The sequence below is a fragment of the Micrasema longulum genome, unplaced genomic scaffold (genome assembly GCF_059751315.1).
Source record: "Micrasema longulum isolate JH-2025_06_02 unplaced genomic scaffold, ASM5975131v1 h1tg003177l, whole genome shotgun sequence".
Taxonomy (NCBI): Eukaryota; Metazoa; Arthropoda; class Insecta; order Trichoptera; family Brachycentridae; genus Micrasema; species Micrasema longulum.
Window position 1 is genome coordinate 17,201 of NW_028280269.1, and position 27,818 is coordinate 45,018.

At 35.2% G+C, this 27,818-nt stretch overlaps 1 protein-coding gene across 1 annotated transcript; it reads right to left on the bottom strand.

Moving 5' to 3' along the window:
• Positions 1-27,818, bottom strand: dsd (attractin-like protein dsd; the record flags this gene model as incomplete). The annotated part of the gene is made up of 18 exons (XM_088241939.1): positions 1-672; positions 878-1,032; positions 1,708-1,834; positions 4,155-4,313; positions 5,256-5,478; positions 7,227-7,376; positions 9,309-9,451; positions 11,099-11,288; positions 14,675-14,905; positions 15,947-16,118; positions 17,435-17,562; positions 18,779-18,899; positions 19,677-19,876; positions 20,952-21,095; positions 22,390-22,498; positions 24,220-24,369; positions 25,816-25,949; positions 27,628-27,818. Coding segments are annotated over 18 exons (2,908 nt in total), but the record flags the coding sequence as incomplete, so codon positions are not given.

Below are 27,818 nucleotides of genomic sequence, written 5' to 3' on the forward strand. Positions count from 1 at the left end.
TTTTTATCGGTATTCGTAGCATGTGATATTTCCCTATTCAGGCAGATTGTGCATTGAAACATTGTTAGTGGACAGTAAAAAAAATTCTCGATAAAGGTCATATGGACGTACCAGAAACTACTGTGACTATCAAATCACTTTATCTGACAAAGGCTATTTTCTTAGTAATCACAAAGAATTCTTTTTCTAAATATAAAGTTTCCTTCTCTGACCATGGTTGTTAAGATTACTTTGCTGTCCATCACCGTCGAATTTCCTTATCTGACCACTATGAAGATTCCTTTTCTGCTCACGGCCATCAAGATTATTTTCCTGACCACAATCATCAAGTTTCTTTTTCTGTCAACGACCATCAAGTTTGCTAATCTGCCAACGAACAAGTTTCCTTTTCTGTTCACGACCACCGAGTTTGCTGATCCCCCAACGATCGAGTTCCTTTCTCCGGCCACAATGTATCCACACTTCCCCGCGACCGCCAAGCCCAGCCCCCATCAGATGCAGGTGTCGGGGTGCTGCGAGCGGCCCTTGCTGCGCTTGAGGCGCGCCTCCGTGTGATGCGGCGCCCCCGGCGTGGCGGGGCGCGGGGGACTGCCCAGGGTCACAAGCGCGGAGGCCACGGCGAGCCCCGCGGGCTGCCCGGCGGGCGTGTAGCGCTCCCCTCCCGTCGGCAGTCTGGGGACAAGAAACAGAGTAAAAACAAACTAGCAATAAGTCTGCTAATGTGCATTTATTGTTGTAATTGAGGGTGGTGAAAAAAATAAAAAAAGGTTTAATTTTTACCATCTGTAAGAAAACATCTTTGATATGTAATTACCCGTAGCACTAAACTTCCTCATTCTATAGTAACATTTTCTATTTGGTTTAGCAGTCTTCTTACCTGACGAGAAGAGACAGCACTGCCGCTTTGCTGCCACTGCAGGGCTCCAGGGCGATAGGGCTCGGGGAGTCTCTCTTAGGGCGCGAGGTGGGGCGAGGGGGCCCTTCGCCAGGGCTGGTCCCCTCTCCTTCGCGAATCTCCAACTCTACCAGCACCTGGAAAACGGACACAAAAATATTAATATCCATTGTAATGGACGGAGAATATTTCTGTGGCATTTACGTAAAGAGGGACATATACCCTTCTTCATTCACATTTAATCACAATTGAAATAACTGCATTTACCGCTAACTCCTGGCGTGCATGCACAGAACTACAAATAATTATTCAGAGTTGTTCGACTTACTTCACACCTTTCCTGCTGCAATTAAATCACCTAAATTCTCCAACTCTTTTTAATGTGTTTTCCCCTTTTTAAAATTATTTTTTTACTTCTTTTGGTTACAATTACGACTTTAATGTAATTGTTGCTGACGTAACGTCTCATGCGAAGCCCAGCGGCCTTTACTAGGGCTTTTTAGTACCTAGATAGAATAGGGACCTCGGTATGTGTAAGCAAAGTGCTTCCCCTGAATAAAGACTTGTATTTATTGTTTTCGGGGGTGGTCTTTGCCATACTGAGACATATAGAATTAAGTACTACTAGATATAAATCTCCCCTCCTTTCCTCTTTCCTCTTTTATCCTTAAAATATTTTTTTTAATTTTTGTATTTATTGTTTTCGGGGGTGGTCTTTGCCATACCGAGACATATAGAATTAGGTACTACTAGATATAAATAAAAACTGTGTTGTTCAGACCATAATTCAAGGATGAAATGATTGGAGCTACCTGTGAGAATGGTCTGGAAGCCATTTGTTCCATCTCGACAAAGAGGCGCTGCCTTCTGCGATACATATCGAACTTCTGTTTTATCTTCCACATGATGGCCGCCACTAGCAACAGTAACAGAAAGCACCTAGAAAAAAATGTACCGTAATGAATTTACTCTGATAGTTTTACAAAAAACAATAACAACTAGTAATTACTTAACTAAAACAAAATAGTTTATGCAAATGCCGCCCCGCAATTATTGCAAATGTGTGCCAGTGCTGTTTTTCTACAACCCCTTGAGTGTCCACCCCGTTTGTGTGCCCCTTGGGTAGTTTCCCCTAACCTTAATAGGTTGGCGAACAATGGGGTGAATTTTAATTGGATCTAAGAATATCGAGAGATGCACATTTGATATGAAGACTGTATAGCTCCTAAACATATGACCCAATTCGCAACATGTCAATATGGCATTTACGTTCAAATGAAAACTAACCCCAAAGGAAGACACTTGATCAAAAAGGTCAATAACACTGCTGCTTTGAATTTATTTATTTTATTTTATTTATTTATGCTTTTACAATATTTGTATTCTTTTTTTTATACAGAATAATGTTCCCTCACTGGGGTGTCCCGTGCCGAGGGAAACATTTTACAAAAAGTGAAACATGCCTTAAATTAGTTATTTAACAAAGTTAACATTTTAATTTTTAAAAATGTAATAAATCTAATTAGCCTAATTATCATTAACATAATAAGCAATATAAACTAAAATAATCATAAAAAACATAACCAATTCATATAGACCTGTAGACCAAATTTCATAAACGGTACACAAATTTTACCTATTTGGCTTGATCCACTCATCGATCCGTGCGCAACCCCCCTCCACTATCTATTTCTTAATAGCAATTTTATAATGTGAGTACTTACTTATTGTCCTTATGGATAATGGAAGTAGATTGTACACTTTAACCGAGTAGTAGGCCAATTTTCTTTGACCGAAGGTTGTATTCATTTTTAAGGTAGAGAATAATGTTTGTGTGCGTATAGTAACAGAGCTTTTACATAAAATTGTTTTATAGATGTTACATTAAGATTTATTAGTTGAGGACAATAATTTATCTTTTATTAATTTACCTGCTTTTATTTTTCAGTTTGGGCACACAGAGTGCTGGCGCCGTGGCGCACGGTACCATTTTTAGTTCGACATAATTTTGGCTTTTTTGACACTTCAAATTAATTTTGAAAGGTAAAACCGGGGTGACGAAAAATGTACAAAACGTTAATTGGGGGGAATATTTATATAAGAATGTTTGAAGAAAAATGGGATCTGAACATTTTGGTGTAAAAAAGAAAAAAAAAACATAAAACTGAGAATTGTAAAAACGAGGTTTTACTGTGTGTTGTTTTATATAAAAATAAAGGTGAGTATTATAGTTTTTTATCCTTTAATTAATTTTATAAACCAGGCCGCATAGTAATAATATTTGGCTGATTTAAAAAGCGCCATTTTTGTGAAAAATCACCTGAAGGGCGCTTTTCAATTGTATACTTAAGCTAAAGTGACATATTATATTTTCTGATTTAAAATTGAGGGTATGATAATCTAAAGTGAGATTTCATTTGGGATCTGAACTGACTGGGACTGTCGATGATTCGTGATATTTGAAGGCAATCGGCTCCAGGCAGAGGGGCCGGCAACGGCAAAAGCACGATCTCCGAATCTAGTGTTTGGGGAGCGCCGGATTTCGACAAGTTTTCCTCTGCCTAAATCAAATGCTGGCCTAAGAGTAGATTTTCTTTGACATGTATTTTCCGATATCTTGGAGCTATTTAATGAAGGGATTTGAATACTGTCCAGCAATTTTAATTTAAAGACATAGATTACACAAACATCACTCTGTCAGATTTAAAATTTACACTAAAAATGCATTATGTAACTTGGTAGACATTATAATAATAAATATTTACATCCCCCTTCCCCTCCTTATCCTCTCTTCAAGCATCCTTGTCCTAAACCCGCCCAATTTACAATAACTTACTTACTGAAAAATATTTACGAGTACATGAAAATAACATTTACATATGTATTTATTTATGTAATATATTTTCTTTACTAATTTTGTATACTTTGTGGAAACCTGTTATTAGTTCTGAGTTTAAACACTATTTCTGTTTGTTTACTATAAATATGTATGTAGAACTGTTGGTTTCCTAAATAAAATAAAGCTTGTATTTTATTCTCTCTGGGCATTTTAACCAGTGCAAAACTTGAAGATGTTGTGAGATGTGAGAAAAATTTTTACTCCCGTAATAAGCTTTGCTGCTGCATTGAAAACAGATTAAAGTTAGTATTATATAGAATTAGTCATTTTCTCATCAGATTTCTCATTTGAAATCAAGTAAATCTTTCTTTCATTGGAAGTATTATGAAGTTATCAATGATATTATATGACATTACTTACGATGAGAATGTAATGAAGAACTGTTGCAAGTTTAGCTTGGGATACTGAGAGAATGAGATCTGTATCCAGAGAGGTGGTTGGAAGTCGTACACGTACACGTAGAATGTAGTGAGTGTCACATTATCCTCTATGCCAAAATTGTGGTCAGCTTTTGCGAATCTGGAACACATAAAAAATTATTAAACAGAGAGAAATAGGTGATTCAGTGATAATTTGAGTCCGTCCAAATGTTTGTCAACAAGACTGGATTTTACTCACAATAGAGTTTATTTGATTGAAATGTATTAGCCTTGTCTAAAAACATTTGGAAATAATCAAAATATTGTTCATTTGACTAACTGGTATAAAAATAAGTATTAACAATGTTTGAGTATGTCCAAATGCTTGCAGACTGGCTGGATTTCTTTCCTAGGGAGTTGTTCATATTTTAATTTGTTGCAACAGAGAGGGAAAACATTTTTGAGAAGGAAATATGGGAGTCTAGGCATTTACAGGGCTTATAACCTGTAATTGGCTGGTTTAAGTGGTCACTTTACACACTGTGTAACATTCACCACTATGCCTGTGTTTATACATCCACATTTCCTCAACTCTTCCATCAGTTGACTTTTAAAAAAATGACAGGTAAGGACAGATAAGCCCGGCAAATCCCTAGACTTCCATTTTCCCTTCTCAGAAATGTTTTCCCTCTCTGTTGCAATAATTTTCAAATAGGAAGTTCCTTATGTACAAAATAACTAACAAAATAACCGCCGGCCCCTCTGCCTGGAACCAATTGCCTTCAAACTTACGAATCATCGACAGCCCCAGTCAGTTCAGATCCCAACTAAAATCCCACTTCTTTAGACTATCATACCCTCAATTTTAAATTTGTAAATATAATATATCACTTTAGTTTAGTTAGAATGTAAGTTTAGATATACAATTGTAAAGCGCCCTTGAGGTGATTTTTTACAAAAATGGCGCTATATATATCAGCCAAATATTATTATTATTATTATAATATTAACTGTCGTTAAATGTGTATTCAATTTATATAGTGAAACCCAGCGCACTTCAGATGTCCACGATGATGGGAGATTGCGGAATAGTCTAGCTCACCTGTATTTGAAGGTGGTACAGTTGATGGAGTGGAAGACGCTTTTCTCCTGGCCGTTGGCGGTGCGTATGGTGATGTTCATCTTGGCCAGGACGCTGCAGGTGATGGAGAAGTCTGCGTCGATGTCCGCCTTGATGGGAGAGTTGCGGAAGTTGATCTGCGTGAAGTGCCGATCTTCCTTCTTCGAGAGGTTGAACGTGAACTGATAGTCGATCGCCAAGTCATCTGTGTAAATATTATCTTATTCATTTAATATGTAAGACAATCTTCAAATAATATTACTATTGATGGATACTGTAATACGATCCGAAACGTTGGCAAGGAGTAAAAATGACATTAGCATAATAACACAGAAAAACTCAATATGCCCATGAAAGTAATATATTGGTGTTAACTCTCTCAGTACTAGAGTAAAAAAAAATTTTTTTTGCATTTATAAATAAAACAAAAAAAGTTTTTTTAAGCTTTTTTTACAAAAAAAACATGTACTTCGAAATGATATTCGGGCTCAGGGGGTGTAAAATAAAGGTACAGAGTACAAAAGGCATATCCTACGGTTTTAAAAAAATAGTAAAAAACATTAAATAAATTATGATATGTTTAAGATTTTTTTTTTAATTTTACAGATTTACGAGTATAAATGGGGTTAAAATTTTGGTAGGGCCGCGGTGGTGCATATTTTGCTTGAAAATATGTACATATAAAATGCCGTGTAATGCCGCAGTTGCATTCCATCAGCGACACTACCAATAGTCCTACTCCCTAGCGTCCATGAGAGGTCTTTTTGGCACCGCGAGCCCTGGGCAATGTGGCCACTGGCATTAGTGCCATAGCAGATAGGGAGAGGATGAATGGCGAGTGTCCGGCGCCATAAAACTGGACCCCTTCAGCTAAGGGTAGGTAACCCCGACAGAAAATTCCACCGAAGAAGGCAACGGGAAACCACTTCGGTCAATAATTCCCAGGATATCACTATGAAGAGAAGCTTTCATTATTTTGATCATTTTGAAGTTTTTTTGAATTGTAAAATAATTAAGTAAACAGTTGTTATAAAGCACACACTATGTGTTGTATTTTCCATATGTTCTTTCCACGCATTTTAAATAATAAACATTACTTAATTCCAATTTCGGTCCAGTAATAAACTCTTGTAAAAATTAACTATTTTACAAACTACAGTAAACAGTACAGTACTACAGTACTACAGTACTATGGCCTTAATTCTCCAATGACCCGTCTTTGTCGTATTGTTAACTCAAGACAAGATCTGGACTTTTTTGGTTTAAGTTTACTACGATTTAAACGAGCACTAAATAAATAGTCCAGATCTTGTCTCGATGTCCCTTATGTTTGTCAATGCTTCTTTTCTTTTTTTTTAAATGTTTTAAACTCTTTTTTGTAATATTTAAACCTTATAAATTGTATACATTGACAATGTCCGTCAATAAATAAATAAATAATAAATAAATAAATAAAACCTCGATTTTACGTTCCTCAATTTTATGTTTTCCCGCTTTTTATGCCGAAATGTTTAGGTCCCATATTTTTCCATACATTCTCATTCAAATATCCCCCCCAATCCCCCCAATTAAGGTTTTTTACGTTTTTCATTTACCCCGGTTTGACGTTGAAATTTTTTCGAAACTCATGTGGTATTGATTGAAGAAATACTTTTTTTTTAATGAAATCATAGGTAAATATGAATAATCTAGTCGTAATTATATTTATGTTGTCTGTCAGCTAATAAAATATTCACTTCTAATCTCTCAACCTTGTAAGAAACAGTATAAAAGTTTAAAATGTTGTAAAAAATTTACCAGTCCTGAAGATGCCTACTTAGGCAAAAGCGCTCGTTGGTCAAACCAAGAAGTTTTCATTGATAATTTTATCAAAATCATTAACTTTGAAGTTATATCGAGAAATATCTACAGGAAACACCAATATTAATAATAATTTGGATATGAGGCACTTACAGTAACAGGATCCCTTATTACTGGGGTCTCCGTGGTAGTGATTGGTGGCATCACACTTCTCGCAGCGGTCTCCGGCCAGGCCTTTGGTGGTGCAAAAGCATTTTCCACTCTCCGGGTGACACAGCGTTGCCTGCTCGTTGCAATCACAAGCTGCAAATCATTATTTGTTAGTGAGGGATCAATGGTATTATGACAAACGTGAATTTCGTGTGAATTCGATAGAGCCATGTCAGGATCTGTGTTGGGGTTTTACAAGAATTATCTTTGTGCTTTGGTATGCGAATTTTTTGAATGGTTGCTATATGTATAGAGATTTTGTGCCATTATTTTTTCATTTTGTATTTCCACGTTCTTCCTATCGAACCGGGCTCTGGGAAGTATAGCAGCGGTTCCAACTTGGAACTAACACTGTATTCTTCACTGTCATATGAAGAAATTAGAATAATGTGAATGTCCTGATGAGTATTTGATTAATTGCAAATTGACAAAACTGCAGTGAGAAAAAAAACGAAAGGTTTTACAGATTCGATGATTTACTAATTTCGCGGTTTGATTGAGAATAATTATTACATTTTTCGCTAAATTAATTTTAAAAAATAGATATAAAATATGCAAAACTGAAGAAAGACACCAAACTTTGGTAGAATCGTCCGATCACCACTGGAATATGCATCGTCAGCCTAGAGCCCTTTGTACAACCTTACGCTACATACAGTTCAAAAAGGGTAAACCTGAAGATGAAATTTGCGACCAAACTTTGATGTCCGAGTTGAGGTTACCATTGCTCTCCACCAGAAGGACAATTGCTGACCTCACTCTAATGCACAAAGTGATATGCACCATAATAGATTGCCCAAAATTACTCTTCCTGATAAACTTTTGTGACCACCAGACTCCAACACATGTTCCAGTGTGAGTACAATAGGACAAACTTCACCCACCATTTTTCCCTGGCACGCATCCACAGAACTGCTAATAATTCAGCTGAACTGTTAGACTTGCTCCACACCACTCCTGCTGCAATCAAATCAGCTTTCCTATCCATCGAAAGGTAATCCCCTGAATTCTCCTCTTTTTAGTGTGTTTCTCTGCTCATCTTCACATTACTTCCTTTTTATTTTTTTAGAATTAATTACAATCAATTACATGTTTAGTGTAATAGTTATGATTTTATTTTATATAATGCTTTATGTACTTTCAACTGTATATTGTAAGAGCCCTCTGGGTGTTAATTTATTAAATAAATAAATAGTCTTTGTAAACAGTTTTGGGAAAGAGGTGGGCGCTTTCATTATATTCATTTTATAATGCATATTTCAAGGGTGGCCCAACTTGACAGACCCTATATCTAGTTTTTAGTGTCCAGTATGTACAATTGTGAGCATAATAGTTATCGACAAGATTAGAAAGGACTTCTGTGTTGGTTTGGACATGTATGTTTGGACAAAAACTGCTGAAAAAGTTTACAATACGAATACCGATGGATGTAAAAAACAAGAAAGACCGAAAAAAAACATAGCATGAATGAATCCAACAAATGCTTGAAGGTGAACATGTAATATTAATAGTCGTAATAATCGGCGTGCATGCATGAGAAGATGAATAAATAATAAAACATTTATATAAAAATTGTGAAAGAATAAATAAATAAATGTAGAGAAAGCAAGGTCTGTGTGTTTTTATAATTTACCCAAAAATTTCAATTTTGGGGGCCATTTTCAACGGTACAGAACTCACTAAGTTGTGGGACCACAACCCGAATTAAAATTTTTCAATTTATTTATTTTATTTACGTTTACGTACATTACAAAAATATTTCAATGCATACATAACACGAAAAAATTAATACTAAAATTTAAATATGCAAAGATGGTAGAATAAAAATACCCAGCAATTATAGAAAAGGGATGCTCTTCTCTCTGAACTTTTTTTCAGTAATATGAAAAATGTCAATATCCGAAGAAATAATAATAATAATTGAGTAAAGACATTGCTGTGAATGAATTATGTATGCAAAGACAGATTAATATGGCGTGATAGTTCGGTTCGTTTTGATTGTAAATAAGTTAGTAAATTCCTCACGTTGGCAGCGGCCGCCATTGAGAGGGTTCCCCCAGTATCCAGGGGAGCAGCGCTCGCAGTGGGCCCCCGTAGTGAGATTCCCACACGGCTGGATACACGTGTTGCTGCCCTCGGCGCACGTGGAGTGACCATTACACTGGCATCTGCAAAACAGAAGAGTTCAACTGTTATATTTGTACCGACCAATCCTAGGTTCTTTTGAATAGGATGATTCTAGTAGTAGTATGGACTTGTGAACTATGATTTTCTCTTTGGCTTGATAGGTTCTATTTTTGACAGTCGGGGTGATTTCTGACGATACAACAGACAGGACCATATTGGTAAAAAGTAATGTATGCGTTTTTAAAAAAAATAATTAAACCATATATGTTTATATTACAAGTTTTGTAAAAGGCAATTTTTCCATATATGTTAATAAAATAAAATACAAAAATATATTGTAATTTCTATATATTGTAACAATGATTGCCCCCGACAAGAAAGGATAAATTAAATCGACTCATGCACATTAATTGTGTTCGTTAATTAATGTGTAGTTGAATGTCTCGCCAAGAGATGGCGGGATAGTTTTCACTCAGTCGGCAATGTCGCATGATTCGCGGCCGACGAAGATCCGGTGTGTTTTTCAAAATGCGGCTAGACAGTTTTTGGCTCGCGCTCAGACTTGTGCTTCAAGGCTGACTTCTTGAAGATTTATCATCGCGGCATTGCGCCACACCAAAGCCACAGAAATCAACCCATTGAAGTAATCAAGAAAATACAGATCATAGTGGACGCCATAGCTATTCTAAGGTCAGTTTTTCTTTATCTTTTTTTGACTGTGAATAATTGGTCGTGTTGAACTGCTGGCAACATTTATTTAACATATTACAACAAAGATGAAGAACATTTCAGATAAATAAATATAAAAGTCTAGGCATCTACAGGGCTTACGACTGATAAATCCACCTGGTCCATGAAGAAGTATATAAATTGAAAAAAGTAAAATTTTCAGGTGTTGCCTACAATGTACATAGGTGAAATAATTCAAGTAGATGAATCTCACCCGCACAAATAAAGGTTTCAGCTCTTTAACTTCACAAACATCAACAGATGAAAGAAATGAAGGTATATAGATGTTCAAATATGGGCAGAATGATGAATGTTACACAGTGTGTTAAGTGGCCACTTAAACCAGCCAATGACAGGTCATAAGCCCTGTAGATGCCTAAACTTATATTTTACCTTATCTGAAATGTTCTTCATTTTTGTTGTAATATGTTAATGTTAACAGCTCCCCAGGGAGTTAAATCCAGTCCTTGTCAACAAAATTTGGACCAACTCAAAATATTGTTGAACAATTATTTTATAGAATGTGAACTTTAAACGTATCGCTTAAACGAGAGTGTATAAGAACTTAAAGTAGATACTATTTACACATATCGAAATGTATTATACACACTGCGGATCCTGTGGCTATTATCCTACTGTCCTGTCTGTGAGCGCTACCACGAGGTTAATGCAACTGCGTGCGGTGGTGGGGGTATTTCATTGTCCTACTGAGATAGCCTGCCCTATCTCTAATGTCCTATGTCAAAGAATAAGAAAGTTACAGCATTTTTTGCATGACAACTCGCTCAGGCAAGTGACGCGGGCCAAAGGAGTAGTAGCTTATTTTTATTTGAGGCGGGTGGCTCCCGACAAAGGAGTTCCAAGGGTAAAAAAAAAACAGCAAAACCGATTGCACCTATGTGCTCCGCCTTCGCTATCTTGACCGGTCACCGGTTCCTCCTACATCAGTCTCTTCTTACCCGGGACAGTGCGTGAAGTGCCAGTGGGTGCAGGGACGCGGGGGGCTGGGCTGGGCGGCGCCCCCTGCCAGACAAGCCCCCAGCCCGGTGCGGCTCCCGTCGTCGCACCAGCCACAAGCGGGTTCCTCTCGGCAGCTGCTGCAGGAAGCATACGCTCCGCACGCATCGGTAGCCGGACTCTGGACAGCGGCTAAACATCGGGAAACATATAAAATTTACAAAAGGGAAGTAAACACTGTTTTTACAGTTTGGGACTTAGGCCGACGATATATTTGAATGTTCAAAACATTTGAGTTTGTAAGTGAAAATTCTTGATGGAAGTTCATTGTAATTTATTAAAGAAATAAAAGACGAGTGATACTTTAATCCACAAATTTGAAATAACCAGTGTTCGGTTTCATTAATAGATTAAAAAATAAACCCGACGTAGAATTACTCAATGAACAGATAACACACGTGCATTCTCCATCACTATATCGATTGTAATATATTTTTACTAATGACTTTTTACCCTTTGTTTTTCAGAAATTATAATTGACAAAAATCACACTCACGAAAGATGGGACACTAAAAATAAAAATAATATACTTAAACTCATTAAAATAGCATTAGCTTGACTCACAAACGGAAGGTTCCGGGTTCGATTCCCGGTGAGAACACAAAAAATAAATGTGATTCTTCTCAAGCCTGGGTGTTCTGTGATGTAATTCACCACTGTAATTAGGCCTCCTGGCCTGTTGTGGTGCAAAAAAAAATTAATAATAAATAAATAAAAATATCAATTCATTGGTTAACCTGAAAAAATTTTGATAATGATCCTTAGGATAAAAATAACTTTATTTAATTTAATTTCATATAATTTTGAGTTCTCTATCCTTGCCTCTGTTTAGTATAAATACATTGAACTCCTTAATAAAGATACCAGTCTCGAAGATGTCGCAAAAGCGATGAAACCGGTCACTGGATATTCCAAATTTGTGGATTAAAGTATCACTCGTGTTTTATTTCTATAATAAATTTAATGCTCTATTTGAACTTTGAGATATTTTTTGTTCATAGATGTTTTCTTCCAAACTACAATACATTTTTACTGCCTTATATAAAATTTTATCTGAAGACTTTGCCTTTTTTCTAAATGGGAGTCTAATTTCTACCATTTCTCTGATATTTTCATCAAAATACCATGTGGATATAAACAGAAATGATAAATACTATTCATGACAGGCGACAATAATTTAATATTCAGTAGATTACTGCTTTGGTGGAGTGACCATCTTCAGGCAGTTGTTTTTAAAATTGGTTAATGCAATTCCTCCAATCAAGGATGATTTGTGCCATATGGTGTACTATAAATGTTTAAAAAAATAAATGCAATATATTTCAGTTTAAAAATTTATATCCTTCAAAACAACAAATTTGGACAAGTTCAAAACTACTTCTGGGGATAAGACGGACAAGACATGAGATGAATTTAAGGAAAGGGGAAGGTTAAGATTAGTGTACAAAGAAAATGCATCCCGAACGGCGCATCAAAACATCGCGTGGTCTATGCGTTCCTCGTCAAGCCCGCACTCACACCGAGGACTCTCCACAATCTTGATATTAAACAAATGTTTATACACAATATAGTAGCCAATCTTCAGTCTAATAATAATGGAGACGATTCTTTTAGAGCATTTGTAGGCATGACTTAAGGTAGTTCACATGATCCAAATCAAGAAGCCAATTTTTTTACAAATAATTTGAATTGTTTTATATTTTTATTAACCTTTGAATTAGGTGGTATGGTGTTATAGATTCTAGGAACAAGGTACAGAAAAACCCCTGTTTTACGTTTTTCAATGGAGCAACAAAAAAAGTGTAAAACTGAAGAAAACTTTAAAGTGGGGAAATGAAAAATGTATGGAAAAAAATTAATTTCATCAAAATATAATTATTGTACAAGACTATACTAAATTTACTGCAGAAAAATTGTGAGAACTGTCCTGATTGGGGATTGTTCATATTTACCGATGATTTAATTTAAAATATTTTGTATTTTTCAAACAAAACTGCAATGTGTTATTTTTTATTGAATTAAAAAAAATACATGCATACATAATTTTAGATAGGTACTTAACCTTAAAAACACGAAAATAAAACATTGAATTTGCATAAAATGCATATAACGATTTTTCCCTAAATATTGGGAAATTTTATTTACATGGTATCACTTTTTTTAGTATGGCACCACAAAATTTCAACTGTCATTTACATCGCAGACTGTTTCATACTTTTATGATAACCGTTTAAACTATTCCCTTTTCACATTATGTGTGTATAACATCAAATAATATTTAAATTGCCATTTTTTTAATTTTCTGCATCGTAATTTATTGATGTAAAGACTTTATTTTTCCTAAACATGCGTCAACTGCATCCCACCATTTAGTAAAACGTCAAAATTAGACACTTAAACAAAATGGTCAATCACACGGCACCTGCTTTGAATTTAGTTTGAGACAATAATTTACACATTTTTTTATTAACCTCGATTTTATTCTCCATTCACAGACAGATTGAATGAGTTATGAAAAAAATTCGATGTAAAACCGGAGTTATGAAAAACGTAAAAAAAGTTCATTGGGGGGAAAACTGAATGAGAATGTATGGAAAAAATAAGGCTTAAATATTTCGGTGTAAAAAGCGGGAAAACGTAAAAACGAGGAACGTAAAAACGAGGTTTTACTGTATCATGACTCCGAAGACCAAACAATATTATCATGCAAGGGGGCGTGCAATAATAAAATTAAATGGTAATAATTATACAGTAAAACCTTTACCGTTTTACCGCCAAAATGTTTAGGTATCATTTTTTTCCATACATTATCATTCAAATATCCTCGCAATTAACGTTATTTACGTTTTTCATAACCCCGGTTTTACGTTGAAAATTTTTCAAAACTCGTTCCATCTGTCAAAAGACGCCGAGCCAGGCGCCACCACGTTTGCCCAAAATGGTGAATAAAATCAAGGTAAAGAAAAAAATGTGTAAATTGTTGTCTCAAACTAAATTCAAAGTAGATTCGGTGCAATTGGCCATTTTGTTCAAGTGTCTAATTTTGACATTTTACTAAATTGTGAGATGCGATTGACGCATGTTTAAGAAGAATATAGTCTTACATCAATAAATTGTGATGCAGAAAGTTTAAAAATTTGGCAATAGAAATATTATTTGAAGTTATAAACATGATTTGGAAAGAAGATTGTTTAAACAGTTATCATAAAAGTGTGAAACAGTTTTGCCACGATGTAAATGACAGTTGAAATTTTGTTGTGCCATACTAAAAAAAAATTCCCAATATTTAGTTAAAAAATCATTGCATGCCTTTTCAATTATTTTTATGTTAAGTACCTACATTAAACTATTTAAAAATGATATTTTATTATGAATATTCCCCAATTATGACAGTTTTTACAATTTTTCTGCAGTTTTTCATTTCCTCACTTGAACGTTTTCCTCAATTTAACACTTTTTTTCGCTGCTCCCTTGAAAAACATAATGTGAAAAGTTTGTAATTGCGATGTTTGTCTTACTAGACGCGTGCGAGCTCCGGCAGCGTCCGATGACGGTTGTCCACTCGCGGCACTGCCCGTAGGGGAAAGAGGCCGTGTAGGCATTCTTGTCCACGCAGCGCGCCTGGTTCTGGCACCAGATGCACTCCTCCTGCGTGCAGTTGGAGCACGAGCCCAGCTCCCAGCAGCCCAGGCTGCATGCGCTCGCTGCGGCTGCTGTCACTGCCGTCGCTGCCGCGTCCGCCGGGGTTACTGAAACAGCGACAAACGTGAAAGAGGTGCGAAAAAATTGGTTAACCATTGGAACTACTTTGGCGGGAGCCACCCACCCAAATAAAAATAAGCGACAACTCCTACGGCGGGAGATACCCGCACAAGTGAATATGTTTTGAAATTTAAATTATATAAATAACCAATTTTATTTTATTATTTGTTTGGAAGAAATCGCCATTTGGCAAAAAGCTCGCCAAGAAGCTAAATAAATTTAAAAAACAAGAATAGAGGCCCTAGCTCTTACTGGTGTGTTGAATGCATGTGTCAAATTTAAGTCAAAAGCAAATTAAAATATTTGTATGAAAATTTTATGCATCTTCATTGATAATCAAATAGGTTTTTTTTTTTTTTTAATTGTATGCATATTTAATTTTTTATAAAGAAAATTGTATTTCACTTTATAGAATGTAGGATTAGGTTGTTGACTGTTGGTTTGAGCTCCTACCCCAGTTAGAGATTGACAGAAGACAAGAGGTTGCTGTTTGATGGTTATATATTACATATTGAATAAATAATTAATTATGTTGTTACGGCGATTAGGAGTTGAAAAATATGCACTCATCGCTGATTTTTTAATTTTTAAAAACCCCAAAAAAACTTCAAAATAACACTGCTGGCAATGTCACGAGTTCAAGACGGTGAATTTTTCTGATATTTAAAAGTTGAACCACGGACAGTTATGAAAACGAATTATTTGTATCCGTTAAACGTCAAAACATGCTAAACGTCAAAAAACTTGGCTACCCCGAAAACCGGAAATCTGTTGCCGGTTCCCACAACAAAATAACAACGCTGTAATTTAATGGTTATTGTAAACACATGGTCAAATGCTCTAATTTTTACGAAAATATATTTTAAATCCAATTTCCGGTAACACTGAACTTCTACATTGAAAATAACTCTTGTTTATTTCCCATTGTAATGCAGGCTCAGATCCCAGTGGCAGGCAAGACCCGTCGGAGCCAGGCACTTCAGAGGAAGCACCGGCCCTCACATGGGAGTGGAGGGGATGGGGCTCACCTGCAGTGTGCTGAGTGCACTTGGCAGCCTCCAGGTCCCAGTGGCAGGCAGAGGGCCCGTGGGATCCCGGCACTATAGAGGAAGCACTGGCCCCGAGACAGGAGCGGCAGGAGTGCAGGGAGGAGCATGCAGCGCCACCAGCCACAGGACACTCCTCCAGGGAAGTTATCGTCTGCAAAGAATCCTATTACAATTATTTTTCATCGTCCACCATGAGTATTTTATTTTTATTTATATCCCTACAGAGTGAGGTAGAATTTTTTTCAAATTTAGAATTATGGATATTCGAGCGTTTACAGGGCTTATGACCTGTCCATAATCCTGAATTTGAAAAAAATTCTACCTCATCTCTGTAGGGATATAAATAAAAATATATACCTACTCCCCCTTGGGAGAAAATCCAGATTTGTGTGTGTACAAGTACACGTACCAAAAATAATGATGAGTATTTTAAATCAGGTGTATTGAAAAATTTTCAAATAAAGTACATTGCAACTTCGATTCATACAATTTTTTTATATGGTTTACACAGTACAAAAACCAAATACATTTTTTTTGTAACATTAATTTCATAATGCGAAATAGCAATATACAAGGTTGTGTAAAAATAAGGCTCTCAAATTTTTTTGAGGTTTAAGGCATTTTTATTTGAATTGAAAAATACATAATTGGAAAGCTTCATTTCTAAACTATTTTTCAACATCACCAGATTTCTTAACGCATTTTTGTTGACGACTAATCCACTTTTGGAATCCAGCTTTAAAGAAGTCCGCCGCCAGTCCGTGGAGGAATTTGGTGACCGCTTCCTGCACTCTTTCATCAGTCTCGAAACGTTGTCCACCCAAGTGTTATCTAGTCTCTTTCAGTAAGGCGCCATGCCTTGCAGGCGTACATTAATACGCTCCATACATATGTCTTGGCAAGCTGCTTGCGGAGCTTTAAGTCTATGTTGTTTGGCAAAAAATCTTTGATTTTTTGCTAAACGCAAGCCTTGTTTGATGTGTGTGGCTGTCGACCTTTTTTTCTACCATTTTTTTGGCGTATAATACATATACAGTAAAATCCCAAAATTATGTCCCCGCAATTTGGGTTTTCCCGAGATTTACGTATAATTTTTGTAGTCCCATTGAAGTACATTAAAAACCCAGTATTACATTTTTTTAATAAATAATTATAATGAATAATCTGTTTCAGTCTTTAAGTATTTTATGTTTTTTAATAAAATTAAGGTACAATAAATAGAATACAATTTATTTTCCAAATACTATCTATACAACAATAGTTTGAGATTCAATCGACTAGTGCTTTGGAAGCTTGATCATCTCATTAAAGATATTACTCGGTTTAAAACTAATTTTAGCTTAAGCTGTAACCCTACTTTAGTTATTGACATCTTCTGTCTGAAAAATCATTAAATAAAATAATGAAAAAGCACATCTCAGCAATCTTCTCGGACACAGTTAAAAAAAATCCTCCTAAATTACTTACTTTTCTCTGTGAAGAGTGGTAGTTAGAGCTACTGCAGCGCTGGGACATACAAACTCCCTGTGGACACCAGACGCAGGAGTAAGAAGTCTGCACACACGACGCGCAGTCAGTTTGCAAGGAACAGCGATCTAGAAAACAATTTATAAATCTATCAATTAACTCAAATTAGCTAATTTTTCAAATCCCAGAACGCTGACCGTTGTCCTCAATTGTTGTTTACAAAAATTCCGATGGGGTTAGTGATTAGCCTCAATGTTTTTATACATTTTAGTAATGATTTCATACCGGCAATTTTTAGGGTAGTATAGTGGTTTGGGTAAGCATCCACTACCCTCCCTCCATCTTATATTTTTTTTATTTTCTATTATTCAGGAAACATACAGTACAGTTACAAAGTTTAATATTTTACACAATTAGACTTAATTCTAATGGACCAGTGAAGTTTCCATATTAAAAAGCAATTATATGTAAGGTTAATTATGAAAGTATTAAAAAGAGAAGGAAAAAGAAAACATAAATGAAAGTTGTTTAAAAATTAAAATTTAAGTGAAAAAAAGATATTTTAAGGTTTGTAGTTTGATGTGAGTATTTACAAATGGAAATAATATTAAAAATGAAGAAAATTTGTAAGAGTAATTAAAAATTAAGAATGGAAATAAAGAATGAAAAACATGCTCAGATGTAAATATAATATAAAATAGTAATAACAAAGAAACGATGAGAAGAATCTTTAAGTGAAATATAAGACAATAAATTTAGGTCAATTTAAAAAACATCTTCAAAATTAAAATTTTTACAATATTACACCTTATATTTAAATGTAACTTTAACATGTATAACAGCTGACTCCTGAAGGATAATATGAAGTCAGGCTATAAAAATTATTCGTGTGAAAAAGACAAAGTCATTGTTTTTAACAAGTTGAAAGGAGAGATATGAGAAAAATACTCTAGAAAAATATGTTAGTCATTAGCATGTGTAAGCAAGGACAAGCAACTGGCGACTGTAATATGAGAGGTTTGTTTGTGCAGACATTTTAATGTATAACGGAAAGTTATTAAAGAAACACTTGTACTATTTTCAATGTATTTTAGCCATACTAAGGTGGTTCATATGGTAAGTTACTTTAAAAATACAGGAAGATTCAAGATAAGGTTGCAAATAATTTTGTAACAATATGCCAGACTTGCACCTGAAGCGTGAGACTGATCATCTTACCTTAATGTAACTAATAGATTATCAAGATACTCTGCAATTGGTGTACCAATGATGTGCCCTATGGACCATTTAACATTTTTAAATGTTAAGATTTTATCAGCCCTAGAACATTAATGGAAATGTCACCTTTATGTGATAGCATTCTCTGTGTGATTCTATCTCTGCTCTCTTCGGGACACTTGATGTAACTCTGTTCGTAGTCGGGATCTTGTTGTATACGCAAGAAATCACGCGCAACGTCGGTCACCTGCACAAAAATATGTAAATGTTAAATATTTCAGGAAACACAAATCTGAAAATAAATAAAATTACATGTCAATATAGTGGAACATGAGTTATGAACAATTTTTTTTTATGCACAAATATAATATCAACGGCAGAAAGGGAAAATTTACCAAGCGACATGTAGCAACTATACGGAAGAGCCAATAATTTTTTTTTATAAAAAAAATATGTATGTTGCATCCCGTAGTTCTATCATGAACTACCAACAAACAGTCAGCAGAAGACATCCAGGATGTCGAGAACCTGATGCCTTGTAAAGTTGGCAGTTGTGGTTAAGGCTCTAAGAAGGGATCCGGTGTATACAGCCCGCACAACCGTCAACAGAGTTTGCTGCGTCCGTTTTATAATTTTTCATTTCTCACGTAGTCAAACCACCGCTCACCCAAGATTCTTCTGAGACATCTATTCTCAAAACTCCGTATTTTGGTGTTTTGGCCCCTAGTAAGGTGCCACGATTCGAATAAATAAACAAACAGCCTTCATACTGGTGAATGCGATGCCCGCTATTTCTAGCCGCACTCCCAGTTTTTTTTTTAAATCCGGCATTGTCTGTAAAATATATTCCCAGGTATTTGAAACCCTCAGCCCTTTCAATGACTTGGTTTGACAAGAGTTAAGGCACTTTAAGCATCAAGGCACTAAATGTTACACAGTAAATGGAACACTTCGGAATAATCATCTTGGAATAGTGCAATTTTATGGTTGCTCTCAAAAACAATAAATAATGAATTCGTCTTACATTAAAGCACTGGCTCAAATTGGTGTCCCACACACACTTGAGGAGCGAGCGTGAAGACATGCAAGCCAGGGGCGAAGTTCTGCCACGGCAAGTCCCGGGGGTCATCCGCAGCAAGTCCCTTCGCAGCTGGCCTGAGAAGCCCCCGTAGATGTACAGAGAGCCCTCGAACACGGTGCCGCTGTGGCCGTATCTGGCCACATCTGGGGAAAAAACGATTGTTTCAAACAAAAAATACACTACTTTTACATAGAAAAAAAACCATACAAAAATCAAATATCTTACTTTAATTCATCACCAATTCGCTCTCCGGGCATACATCATACATTCTAGAGACAATTTGTGGGGGTAAAAAGCAAAAACGCCACTGTCCACGATCACTGTCTTTTGAGAAATCCAACAAAACCAGCAGCAAAACACCTATTTGCTTGAAGTTGAGATGAGATTATTCATTTTAAGTTTGATGTGCACATTTAGAAGTAGTATTTTTGCCACTGGTTTTGTTGGTCCTCCCAGAAACAGCGATCATGGATAGTAGCGTTTTAGTTTTTAACCTCTCATTTGTGGTAAATCCTCCTTGTTACCGTATGACAGGTGTTTGCCCCATTTGACAGGGATTTTAATCTGAGACATTTCTCTGAGACAGGCATTTTTGAATTTCACTTATTTGAACAATGGACTACAAAAAAATACTTTAAAATTCTCAGGTTATGGCTTCATCTGCAGAATTTCTGTCAAAGCTGGATATCGCTGTTGACGATGTAAAACTGTTTGATGAATACAAAGTTCTCAAGGAATATTATAGAATCTTAGATGACAGTACATTCTCTGAAACCTTAAGTACTAATGATGTAATTTCCTTAAAAGTTGAAAATAGTGACATGACTGAGTTACCAAACATCCATCAATTTGTATTTTATTAACAATTGAGTCAGTAATAGCGATATTGGTGACACGAGAAAATTTCAAAATTACTTGTGAAGACTTCTTTTACATATTAGAAAGAAAGATCTGTGGAATTAAACCCCGTTGTAAGAAAAATATGTCTAAGTTAATGAAGTAATCACATTGTTTTGTTAATACGCGCTGATTTCTTAAATATTTTTTTTATTAAAATCTTTCTTAGTATTTTACTGCTTTTTTATCTATAATCTTATCCTTGCTGCTTACTAAAAGAACTGCATCGTCAGCATACAACAAGCATTCAGCATTCTCCATTTTACAAAGCCTTGACTTTTACTTTTAAAAAATTTGAAATTGAATAAGTTAAAAACTCACTCTCTCGCAAATGGTGGGGTATAGAGATATGATGCCACGAATCACATAGTACATCATAGGCCAGGACTTCGTTAGAGTAACACTTAGCACCGAAACTGTGTGATGTGTCGTTATGTGTATTCCCACCAAAAACTATCATCATACCTGAAATAAACAAAACACATGTATTATTATTTATATTCAGTATTTGTCTCAGGGTGTACGTGGAATACAGTTTTGTATGTGAAATAGAACATAAATGTTCCAAATCGCACTACTCACACTAACACCTTATTTTCTGTGGGAAACTAGAACCGACACTGGCTTCTCTCTACCAATACCAAGAATATTTAGGCTTTGCAATGAAGCATACAAAGAGAGTTTGGTAGATGTGCTTTAACAGCAAACACAGTTAAGACGTTTGTCAACAAGTTCACTCGGAATGCATAGTTCCATCTCTGTTGTAATATATTAATCTGTATAACTCCCTGGGAGGTAAAATCCAGTTTTTGTCTACAAAACATGTAGGCGAACTCAAAGGTGATTGATTTTAATATAGTAAAACCCCCGTTTTACGTTTTTCAGGGGAGCAGCGAAAAAAGTGTAAAATTGAGGAAAACGCTAAAGTGAGGAAATGAAAAACTGCAGAAAAATTGTAAAAACTGTCTTTATTGCGGATTATTTATATTTACCTATGACTTCATTAAAAATATTTTGTATTTTTTCAATCAATACCAGAATGTGTTTTTTGTTATTGAAATTTAAATAAACATGTTTAAATCATTTTATGTAGGTACTTAACCTTAAAAACACGAAAATAAAATTTTGAATTTGTATTAAATGCATACAATGATTTTTTCCCTAAATATTGGCTAATTTTGTTTACATGGTATCACTTTTTCTTAGTATGGCACCACAGAATTAAAACTGTCATTTACATCGTGGCAAAACTGTTTCACACTTTTATGATAACTGTTTAAACGATCTTCTTTCCAAATCATGTTTATAACTTCAAATAATATTTCTATTGCCAAATTTTTAAACTTTCTGCCTCATAATTTATTGATGTAAAGACTTTATTATTCATAAACATGCGCCAACCGCGTGCCACAATTTGGTAAAATGTAAAAATTAGACACTTAAACAAAATGGTCTATTACACTGAATCTACTTTGAATTTAGTTTGAGACAATAATTTACACATTTTTTTATTTACCTTGATTATATTCACCATTTTGGGCAAACGCGGAGGCGCACGGCTCGGCATCTTTTGACAGATCTAATTAGCTTCGAATTTTTTTTTACGTAAAACCCGGGTTATGAAAAACGTAAAAAACGTTAATTGGGGGAATATTTGAATGAGAAAGTATGGAATAAAATGGGACCATTTCGGCATAAAAAGCGGGAAAACGAGGTTTTACTGTAGTTTATTTGTATTGGTAAAAAATATTTACTATACCTGGGGTGACAAAGTTAGCTGAGTGCAAGAATCTGGCACTTGGAGCATGAGCTAATAAGGTCCAAATTCTTGAGGCAGGATTGTAGCTATACAAATTCGAACTAAGCACCTGCAATAGAAAAAAAAACAAAATAAAAAATGAATAAATTTAATTCTGAAGGTCGACATTGATTTAAAATGCGTTTTTTGACTGGTTACTTTTATTAATAATATTTAAGAGGTCTCGTGAGATTATCCTGTCCCGGGCCCGTGTTACAATGGGAAGTTAATATTTATCATAAATTTTATCTACAAAGTAAAATTAAGTTTTCTGTATGAAAAATAGAACATGCACATAAATATTTTTTTCTAAACATGCTTAATTACGGGTTACCGATGAAGATATAATAATAAACATTTTTCCTCTTGACAGACTTTTGTCGAAATAGTAAGAGAATCCTGCTCCGGAAAACCCCTTCGGATACACAGAACAGATCAACATCCAGAGCGATGTTGTTCAGCATAGCGGTAGCTTAGTTCAGCAATCTATGTTGACGCTGTCTTAGGTAATTATCAGGAACATACAAACCAATGCTCATCATAATCTCAGGATTATCGACCATACTGCGCAACAATCGATAAAAATGCGTAGTCAAATACACATTCCTTCTAGTCTCTAAATTGTAGCCAAGCATACCCTGGAGAAACTCGGTCAGGAAGAGCCAAGGATAATACCCTTTTCCTTTATACCGTCTCAATATGCATTAATGATGATAGTGTTTGTAATCGCGGCCCTAGCAGAATGAAGAATATAGTTATGCGTGCGTAATAGTCCTTGGACTGGCGCCTGTAGAGTAAGAATGATCATCTTACCATTATGTATCAAATAATCAGGACGATGCTGAAAATGGGATGATTGATGATAATAAAATAAGAGAACGATGAATGTGATGATGAGCGAGGCAAGCTTGCCAACCACATAACGCACACTGCATCTGAGGACATAAGTCTCCTTAGCGGTGCCCACATACACGGAAAAGTTGCTCGTTTCCAAATGAGAAAAGCTGCCCGAAAGAGCTCTCTGTAATCTGGTAGTCTTAGCATCTTTATGCTGAAAGAAGGTAATCCAGAAGTACATAATATGCACTTCATTGGATTGAGAAAAGAGGGAAGTGAATTCTTCACTGACTGGGATTGAACTGATTGGACATGATCAATTCGCCGAAATGATTAAAAAAAGATTTTAAAAGCCTCAAAATCCTTTTTGGAAGCCACCAGATCTGTATATCTGACAGAATCTATACTAGAGCCACGGATAGTAGCGAGAAGCTCCATTCGGTAATTATAGAGGGAGAAAGGGACTAGACCACAGAGTGTGTTCAGAAGACTGATTAGGATATCCGCAGCAGCACGCAGGGGAATGAACAATATTGAAAACAAAAATGATGAGCAAGGCCAGTCAAAACATACTTGGAAACACTCAAATAGGAAGTCCTACGACCACCATATTCACCAGACATTGCTCCTTTCGATTACCGCCTTTTCCGATCGATATCTCATGGCCTGCTGCCAAAAAAAAAGATGCCGAAAAATGGCTCAATTCGTAGATAACCTCAAAAGATGAATTGTTCTTTCGAGATGGTATTTGTTCGCTGCCAGAAAGATGGGAGAAAGTAGTCACTAGCGATGGACAATACTTTGAAATGAAATGTTCTTTATAAAAAAAATATTTTAATTTTCCCAAAAAAGGGGAGGGCTTATTCAATTCGCCAATAGCAACAAAATAAGGGGACAATGATGATAATTATATAAGGGAATGGTAATGATAATAGAATTAAAATAGTATTTGACCTGATTACTCTCGGACTCGGAGACTATTCCTCCGTACACGTATATCTTGTCAGTGAGGACGTCCAGGGCGGCCGTGTGGCCATAGCCACCCTTGGCTGGATAGCCACGCGTCAGTACCAGAGACCACTCTCGGGTGCCAAAGTCATACTCCTAGTCAAAAAACAAACATGGTATTATATTACATAAGTGTTATATACGTGTTACATTATTCGTCAGAATGCGTCCTGTTTACTGACAATTCAGACAATCTTCTTTTTCACTTGTCTGTGGCGCGAAACAAACAAAAATCTTCCGCAAAAAAAATCAGCAACCATTTGCGTAAGTAATTAAATATTATGTTTATTGATCGATCCATTAAAAAAACAAACAGTTTTACCTAGTTAAGCCGACTGCTTATCCAGAGTAAGAATTTCTAAAAGAAAACATTGATTTTAAATTGAAATTTGTAATTTTTTATAGTTGATTCATAAAGTAATCCAGTTTAGGATTATGTATGGAATGGCATATCGGATATACATTTTTTTATAAAAAAAATTCACGACCTTTACAATTTAACTCCGTGTACTAATATATCGTGGGTATACTGGCAAAAAGCTTTAACTCTCAAATCCCTGTTTTGAGAATTCAAGCATTTAAGTTTTGTTCCAATTTGAATCTTTTACATCTTATTTAAATATAGTAAGATGTTAAGTGCTCATTTAAGAACATGTTTTACATTTTTCCATTTCTTAATTTTAAATTAAGTAAATATAAAGTTATTTAAAGCTTTTAGCCTGAATAAAATATCCAGTATTCGACTTAACCTTAAATTTATTTTTAAAACTACAGATATATGAAATTTAATATGACTTAGTGTATTTTGCCAGTTTGTAGAGCGTTAAAAACTTTATAAAACTGCAACATTAAGTCTAATCCGCATATTTTCGAGTTAACATTTTTTGCCAGTATACCCACAATATTTTATTGTATCATTATAAATTATTGGTTTCAAAATCTTGTATATAAATATTAAGTTAGGATTATTAGGCAATTCAACTGTATTAAATTTTGTATCTGAACTAAAAAATATTTTTAGCAAGAATGTAGGCAACTTTTTGTCTGCAGTAACTAATGTCAATTTTAAAAACTTTTTTTTTTCTTAATTACTTATATGACACGTTTCTCACAATTAATTGCCACCATCGCCAACCTTATGAAGAATTTTTTTTTAAAAATAAGTTTTTATAAATATTTTTTAATAAAAAAATAATATTTGCATTAATTTTAAGGGACCATTTTTAATGAGTTGTAAATAACTCACTATTAAAAATGGGACTCAAGTTGGGGTAGGGTGGGATTCGAACCACGGACCTTTGATTTATGAGTCCGAGACACTAGCCACAGGACCACAACCCAACTCACATCATTGTGATTTACTTGTTTGAAAAGTTTTAAGTGGATTTTTCAAGTTACGGCGGTTAAGGGATAACAGTGCAGAATAGGGGTTATGCAGGCATTATATAGGCAGCATTTGGTTTTCGCTAGGTAAAAATCCAATCCAAAGAATGATTGCGGTGTGATGCATAAAGCGGGTAATTTAAAATTATCGGGACAAACCTGGACAGTGTTAAGGTAACCGAATTGCGGAGAGTGACCAAATATGACAATCATCTTCTTGGTGGGCTTTCTGTGGGCGGAAGAGTCATGGACGCTAACTACAGTGGCCGTGTGGCCCGCACTACTCAGTGGACCTGTAAATTAAAAAATAAAAACAATGTTTCAAAAACGTGATTCACAGATAGATTTACCACGATTCACAAACAACTTTTTTGAAAAGTTATCACTAACACCATCGCAAACACTTTTTTCTCGTAGGATTCACTCATATGGACACATCATAACTTTCTGGAATATTTCACTACCGATTGGGCCATAGTTGATGGTTTGTAGTCAATCTTATTTGACTAATATACTCGTACACTATTGTTGTTGATTGCTTTTTATAGGGACAAAATTATCATCCTCCTACCATACAATTACTTCAGTTTCGTGTAGGCTACAGTCGTCTTTTCACTACCAATGTATTTTAGATTTTTTATTTTTAAAATTCATATTCTATTGTTAGTGATAATATTTTTAGCATCTTTGGTTAAGGTTGTCTGAGTCTTTTGTTCAGTTTTGTCTGGTAGTTTATTTATTTTTATTTATTTAATTTATTATAAACGAAGATTTTTTTTTGCTATGAGAGTTTTTTGACCAATCAGAGGTGTATATGCAAACTGGCAGCCTACGTGGTGTAATAACTAAAACGCTTGCCTCATGAACAGAAGGCTCCAGATTCAATACCTGGTGAGATCACAAAAAATAAATGGGATTTTTCTCCAGCGTTGAAGATCATCGCTGTATGGTGTTAAAAAAATACATCATAGCAAAAATAATATTATTTTATTTAAATTATTTACTTGTCCTGGTTCATATATAGGACAAAGCGTGAGAGCTATTAAATATAGAGTGAAAGAACATTTAGTTTCACATATATTAAATAACGACTTATCAAACTACGCATCACATTTAAATTAATTAAAACATACTTTTGATAAAGCAAAAATCATAAAAAATTTAAATGTAGGACATAAAGGTCAGAAGTTAGATAGATTGGAAATTTTAGAAATAAATAGGATAAAAAATAATAGCGATAGAATTTGAATAAATCAGCAGATAGAATTTAAAAACTCACCCTTATTAGCCCCCTTAGTTAGACCCGGTACATTGTAATAAAACAATACATATTTTTCATATAATAGAATATTCTCTTAAAGTACACCGCCAACACATGTTTCAATAATTTGTCTCACTCTGTTCCATTGAAATATTGCATATTGTATCTTTTTCAGCTTATTTTTAAATGTACCCACACTTAAGATAATATTTAGTTTTATATAAATTATCCTTACACTGTATAATATTCACCAGTCTGAAGATGCCCATTAGAGGGTGAAAGCGCTAATTGGTCAAAATAAATAAGTGGAAGTGAACCAAGTATTTTTTTAATAATTAACTTATATGTATTTACATACTCGTAAGTTAGTACATCAATAATATTATTGTTTTTACTCACATTACGTAAGTGGGACAAATTCACACAGTGATATCACAATTTCTTATCTTTCTTTTTAACAATTGAAAATCAAATAACTTAACACATTTACCTATTATTAATTAATTTTATTAGTTTTTTTTGTGACTGACTAATACTGATAACTTACCATACATAGCTACAGTCATGTTGCACGGCTCAGTGCGAACTGTGATGTTTTCCAAAAACTTGGCGCTGATGTCGTACGCCCACAGCTTACTTGTGACCGACATTCTGCCAGTCTCCGCATCCCTAACGTGGCCGACCGAGTGTCTACAGGTATATTAACTCACCGCACATAGCTACAGTCCTGTTGCACGGCTCAGTGCGAACTGTGATGTTCTCCCAAGACTTGGCACTGATGTCGTATGCCCACAGTTCGCTTGTGACCGACGTTCTACCAGTCTCCGCATCCGTCCCCTCTTGGGGGAGGGCGTGGCTAACATGGCCGGCCGAGTCGCGGAAGTGTGAAGTGGGAATGTGT